Source organism: Chiloscyllium plagiosum, chromosome 21 (genome assembly GCF_004010195.1).
Source record: "Chiloscyllium plagiosum isolate BGI_BamShark_2017 chromosome 21, ASM401019v2, whole genome shotgun sequence".
In the NCBI taxonomy this organism is placed as follows: domain Eukaryota; kingdom Metazoa; phylum Chordata; class Chondrichthyes; order Orectolobiformes; family Hemiscylliidae; genus Chiloscyllium; species Chiloscyllium plagiosum.
Genome location: NC_057730.1, coordinates 20,720,878 through 20,726,976, shown reverse-complemented (window position 1 = coordinate 20,726,976; position 6,099 = coordinate 20,720,878). Strand labels below are relative to the sequence as shown.

Genomic DNA, 6,099 nt, shown 5'->3' with positions numbered 1-6,099 from the left:
ATAACGAGTGTAGGAAATCCTAGGGATTAGCAATTCACGTATTTTGGATGGCTTGAAGGATTTGGTACAATGGATAGAGGTAAATCTTCCTCTGAGGGAGAAGAGTGTTAAGAACAAAAGGTTGATGGGGGCAAAACGTTAAAATTGGAGCCAGCCAGATATCCAGAAATACTTCTTCAGACAAAGATGTGTGTACATTTGGAACTCTCTATCCTTCACCTTAACCCCATTCCCATTCAGAAAAGCTTTTGAGTTTAGGATCTAGTTGATCTAATTCCAGAACTGGGAAAGGTTATGGAACCAAAGTGAGGAGATATGGAGTGAAGATACAGATCAACAAGACGCTAACTAAATAGTAGTAGGGTGAAGGGGCCGAGTGGACTTAAATAGGGGATGCCACTCGGCCCTTTGAGACTAGTGCAGTATTTAGTAAGATCATATGTCAATCAACTTTTAGCATTATCTCCATATTCTTTATTCCCCTTGTACCCAAAAATATAGCAGTGTCTAATTTTGAATATTTTAAACACTGACAACATCCACAAAGCTCTGAAGTAGTCTTCCAAAGATTCACAACTTTCTGTGGTAAGAATTTTCCCTGTCTCCATTCTAAATAGTCAACCATAATTCTGAGACTGATCTGTAATTGTAAACTCCAGCATCTATAATGTCATGCTGTTTCAATTAAATTGCCTCATTATGAATAAAGGCTTTGGATTTTGAAAAAAGGTTCATTCTATTCAATCTCCCTACATTGAACAATCTTCTCAAACACTTGAATCAGTTGAGTGAACTTTGTTGCAATGTCTCCTTGGGCAAGGAGACCAAAATTGTATACATACTTCTAGGTGTGGTATTACTAACGCCCAGTGTAATTGTAAGATTTGTTGTCCAATTGCTTTATAATAAAAGACAACAGACAGTTTGCTTTCCTGATCACTGAATACACTTGCAAGTTTGCAATGTGATTAGTATACAAGGACACCTGTTTATATAACACGTAGTTCACTCAGTCTTCAATTACTGTGGTAATGTGCACTTTTACGTGCATGTTGTAGACAGAAGCTGTGATAATAGAGATTCTCAATGTTTTTTCCATCACGTACTGATAAGGAATCTCTCTTCAACCAGCTGTTGGCATGCGTTTTGGAAAGATAGGTTTGGCTACGTAATGAACCTAACTGACTTGACCATGAAATCATGGATTTTCACTTGACTCTGGATCTCCTGGAGGTAGGGATTCTACCGAATGCTCCATGGGGCCTCATTTAATATGCTTAAGTGATAGTTGGGAGGTCATATTGTGCCTGTACAGGATGTTGTTTTGGCCATGTTTGGAATATTGTTTGCAATTCTGGTCTCCTTCTGGTCTCTCAGTGTATAAGTAAAGGGTGATTTGGTGATGGGATACCAGCCTCTGTGGAGTTATCTCAGCCTGACTTTATACACTGCATTAGGGGACTGCAGTCCTGGATATAGTCACTGTGGATCTTTCCTCACTGCATTTCTGATATTTTAACTTTTCGCTGGTTGCCCAGCTATGGAGGAGGCTAATACGATTGCAACATTTAAAAGGCATCTGGATGGGTAAATGAACAGGAAGGGTTTGGAGGGATATGGGCCGGGTGCTAGCAAGTGGGTCTAGATTGGGTTGGAATATCTGGTCGGCATGGACGAGTTGGACCAAAGGGTCTGTTTCCGTGCTGTGTATCTGTATGACTCTATGATTCTAAGTGATGTTAAATTTGGTCTTAGATGCTGGTCTGTATAGGAAGATGATTTATGGGTGGGTGAGAGATTTCTACCGGAGTTAGGTTTAGGGAAAGGATGATTTATATGGAGAGAAATTTGATTTCAGCGCATTCATACTTTTCCGTTTGGTGTCTTGTTCACAGGCTACCAATAAACACAGGATGATTTTGAATTGTGGTTAAAGTTGATCTCCAGTATCTGCCTTGTAATGTTACACACTTTGAACTGATGGATGAATCAGATGATGATTTTGTTGAACTCTGCAAGACAACATCTAGATGCCCAGTTGAAGCTGAAGGGAAGAAATGCAAATCAGTCTGCTGGAGCCGCACCAATTCGTTTGTAGCAAAGACAAAGTTAAGAGAGAAACAAATCTTGAACAGTGAAGCAAGTTGTTTTCATGAGAGCAAAACCAATAGTGATGGAACAGCAGAGTGGAAAAATAGTAGGACAACTGAATGTCAGGCACGTGATCTACCTGCCCCTTCATGCAGCAGACAAGTGACAATAAAAGATGTCACTGTGCTTCAGCCTTCAAAGCCTGAGGCTTTAGAGGGCTCTAGGATTGTTAAGGATGGCCTACCAGGTAAGATATCAATAGAATTTCAAAAAGCATACTTAAACAATTAATTCTTTATACAGCTATTCTTTATTCATGCAATTCTCAAATAGTTTTTCAGTTAATAAACATGTATTAAAAAGTCAGTGGTCAGACTTGCAAGTTGTAAAAGCAACTAAGATATGAGAGCATTAAGAGGTTAACATATTGAAGTTTGTATTCTGTTAGCTGTCACATTTACATTTAACTGTTGAATAATGCAGAAATTTAGTGTAGATGCAGATTTACTCTGTTAGTTTGGATTAGTGCAGCACTCATACTTAATCTTCGCAATGATAGGTAAATGTCTCACACCAGAAACTTTGCCATGCCACCTATTGGACGCTTATTTGGAGTACTGATGCAGTCCTGCTCAGTTGGAGGCATAGTGCTGAGTGCCACTTTGTTAGAGGGGCATTACCTAGGGGCTACTGGGTCATCAGGGGACAATGCCAAGAGGGCATTGCTTTGTCAGTATGTAATTCTGCTTAGTGGCAAATGCCATCCGCAATATAAAGATCAGAGATCTTGAAAAAAAGTGAGAGGCAGAAAGAGAGAGAGTCAGTCATAGAGCTGTACAGCATGGAAATGGATCTTTTGGTCCACCTTGTCCATGCTGACTAGATATCCTAAGTTATTCCAGTCCCATTTGCCAGCATAATATTTTTAAAAAGAGCAAGTATCTCTTTGACAAGAAAATCTTTGAGCTGAATTTGACTTTTTTGAAAAAATGTCTACATTATTTGTTGCATCAAATCTTTCATTGTTTAAAAACTTTGACCTGAAAGGAGTCTTTGATAAGACAATAAAGGAATGCTGATAATTTGGTTGAATGCCAATAGTGGTTACTTATCTGTTAAATGTGACCCTTGCTGTTTGCAGACAGTATGTGGATCCATAGGCTCAGCCATTCAGCAATTATGAAGAAAACTGTTAACAAAGGCCTAGGTGTGAAAGAACGAGTTTTGGGAAATATGCAGAGATTTAGGAGAAAGGAACCTGAACGTTTGCGACATAGCAATGATGTAAAAATGCTGTCAGCTTCTACCATCCAAGAGGATGAGAAGAATGAAGAACTCTGTTCCTTGGATACAAACAAAAAGAATGGTCAAACAGACAGTCATTCAACTGCAACATCCCTTCCTGCATCATTTATTTCTGAAGAAGATGGTTCGTTTATCAGAAGTTCTTTTATTATCTGTCTAGAAAGTACTTCATTAAATTCTATGCATATTTTGCTTGCTGTTCTTTTGTGCATTGCTAGTCTGTGATTTAGTTATGCAGTCTTAAAAAGTCTAAATTGAGATGTGTTAATACACTCTTTGAGTTCTAATGATTAACAGCACAGGGAACATTGTTCATCCTGTGTTCACTTCTCCGGGCTTTGTCTGCCTACAGTTGAGATCAGCAGCTCAACAACTGGATTGATCAAACCCATGTTCCCTGTTTCTATGGGCACTTGTGTCACTGTTGTCCTGAGCTGTGCCACCCTAATTTCTACTTTGAATATATGGTTATTCACATTGTAGTGACACCTAATCCTAATTAGCTGCATTTCATAATACTTACTCCACATTGTGTACCTAACTTGTGTTTCAATGGGTCATTGTTCCCTTATAACTAGAATGCTTTATTTGATCTTTAAAGATCCCTCCTTGGTATATTAACACTTGGGTGACTAATTTCAGTGGCGAGGACGTATTGGTCAGAATGGAGAATAGAAACTTCAATGAGAAAGTTGAGGTAGGATCCATAAAGTGTCGGAAGGCAAAAAATATGGAAGGTGTATTAAGGAGGGATTTAATAGAGACATGTAAGATAATCAGAGGGTTTGATAGGGTGGACAGAGAGAGCCTTTTTCCAAGTATGGGGACGGCAAACACGAGGGGACATAACTTTAAAGTGAGGGGAGATAGGTATAAGACAGATGTCAGAGGTAGTTTCTTTACTCAGAGTAGTAAGGGTATGGAATGCTTTGCCTGCATCAGTAGTAGATTCGCCAAGTTTAAGTGCATTTAAGTCGTCATTGGACAGGCATATGGACGTACATGGAATAGTGTAGGTGGGATGGGCTTCAGATTAGTATGACATGCGGTGCAACATCGAGGGCTGAAGGGTTTGTACTGCGCTGTAATGTTCTATGTAAGGAGCTTGATTGACTACTTTAAAATGCTTTAGTTTAGCTGAGGAGTTTATATTGCCGTCTTAACCTTAAGCCCTGAATACATTAGAATTGCTTCTGGTGACCTATTGATTTTCTGCTTTTTGCTTGGAAATTTCTGATTATAATGAGATTTACAGAGTTAAATATGATGATATCCACTTAGCTGTAGCTGATGACTGCCATAGGTTGGCTGACAGTGATCTGGCCTTGGCGTGGACAATACAACAGGAGTTGGGAGCAACTGAGGCCTATACTCTTGAAGACAATGGGCTCTTTTTTTGTGTAATCTGTCAGAAGGATCTTTCCAACATGAATTCTGCTCGACGCACTCAGCACATCAACAGGTAAAAGGCATCTGAACACAAACCTTTACAATTATTCTCTGACTGATAATTTCTCAAATCCTGTTCTTCAAGGGACCAACCTGCCAGATGTTTTATTAATTCAGTTTTAACTGACTGGAGCTCATACATGTCCATTTTATTTAATTTTTATTCACTTAATAGTTTAAGTTCTTGCAGTCAAGGAATGGTTGAAATAGGTTAAAAAAGAATCTGGAGAAACTCAACAGGTCTGGCAGCATCTCTGGAGAGAGAAACAGAGTCATTGTTTAGAGTCTAATATGACACTTCAGTTCTGAAGAAGAACGATACTGGATTCAAAACATTAACCTGTTTCTCTCATCATTGCTGGACCTGTTGAGGTTCTCCAGCTTTTTCTGTGTTTGTTTCAGAATTCCAGCATAGGCTGTATTTTGCTTTTATTCTAAAAAAAATCTGAATAGCTATCTACTCTAGCATGGAGCATAAACAGCTGTATGTGCCAATTTGGTCGAATAATCTGTTTTTATGCTGTACATTCTTGATGAAGAGCTTATGCTTGAAACATTGACTCTCGGCTCCTCTGATGCTGCCTGATTGGCTGTGCTTTTCCAGTGCCATACTTTTTGACTTAAATTTTTCCACCTGACCTCTTAGATGCTTAGATGAAGGAGAGCAGAAAACAGCGACAGCAATCTCGAAAAACATCCCTTCAGTTCCTGAATGTCCAATCTGTGGAAAACATTTTAAAAGCTTCAAGAGTCGAGCGATTCACCTCAAACGCTGTGCCATTGAACTGGAGGTTCCACCACAGTTATTGTTGCAGGCAGTTCAAAGACAAAACTCCCAGTGTCCTGAAAGCTGCACTTACTCAACGAGGTAAATAAAATGAAAAATCTAGAGTTTTCTTTTAAAAGCTTAATTCTGGTACTTTCTCTTATGCACAGAATGGTTCTGCCACTGCATCCTCATTAGGCTTACTTCACCCTTTCAGCTGTCTTTGTCCTGTCTGTCAACTCAGATGCCTTTCATCTGGAGTTTTTATCTGCCAATGTAATTTACGTGACCAGTCTCTGATATGTGCTGCGGCATATCCACAGTAAAACTGACATATTTCAAAATATTTGAGGAGAAAGTGAGGTCTGCAGATGCTGGAGATCAGAGCTGAAAATGTGTTGCTGGAAAAGCGCAGCAGGTCAGGCAGCATCCAGGGAACAGGAGAATTGACGTTTCGGGCATAAGCCCTTCTTCAGGAATGAGGGAAG

At 39.4% G+C, this 6,099-nt stretch overlaps 1 protein-coding gene across 6 annotated transcripts in view; it reads left to right on the top strand.

The window, feature by feature from the left end:
• Positions 1-6,099, top strand: part of slx4 (SLX4 structure-specific endonuclease subunit homolog (S. cerevisiae)) — a 32,335-nt gene that overhangs the window by 179 nt on the left and 26,057 nt on the right. For 2 of the 6 annotated variants that reach the window (XM_043711442.1, XM_043711437.1), the window contains exons 1-6: positions 17-585; positions 1,132-1,233; positions 1,896-2,338; positions 3,233-3,520; positions 4,678-4,858; positions 5,492-5,713. In XM_043711442.1, the coding sequence (XP_043567377.1) occupies positions 1,981-2,338; positions 3,233-3,520; positions 4,678-4,858; positions 5,492-5,713 (1,049 nt within the window). In that variant the 5' untranslated portion in view covers positions 17-585; positions 1,132-1,233; positions 1,896-1,980. Of the gene's footprint in view, positions 1-16; positions 586-1,131; positions 1,234-1,895; positions 2,339-3,232; positions 3,521-4,677; positions 4,859-5,491; positions 5,714-6,099 lie in introns of those variants that run through there. The other 4 variants (XM_043711438.1, XM_043711439.1, XM_043711441.1 and 1 more) reach the window with 4 other exon arrangements.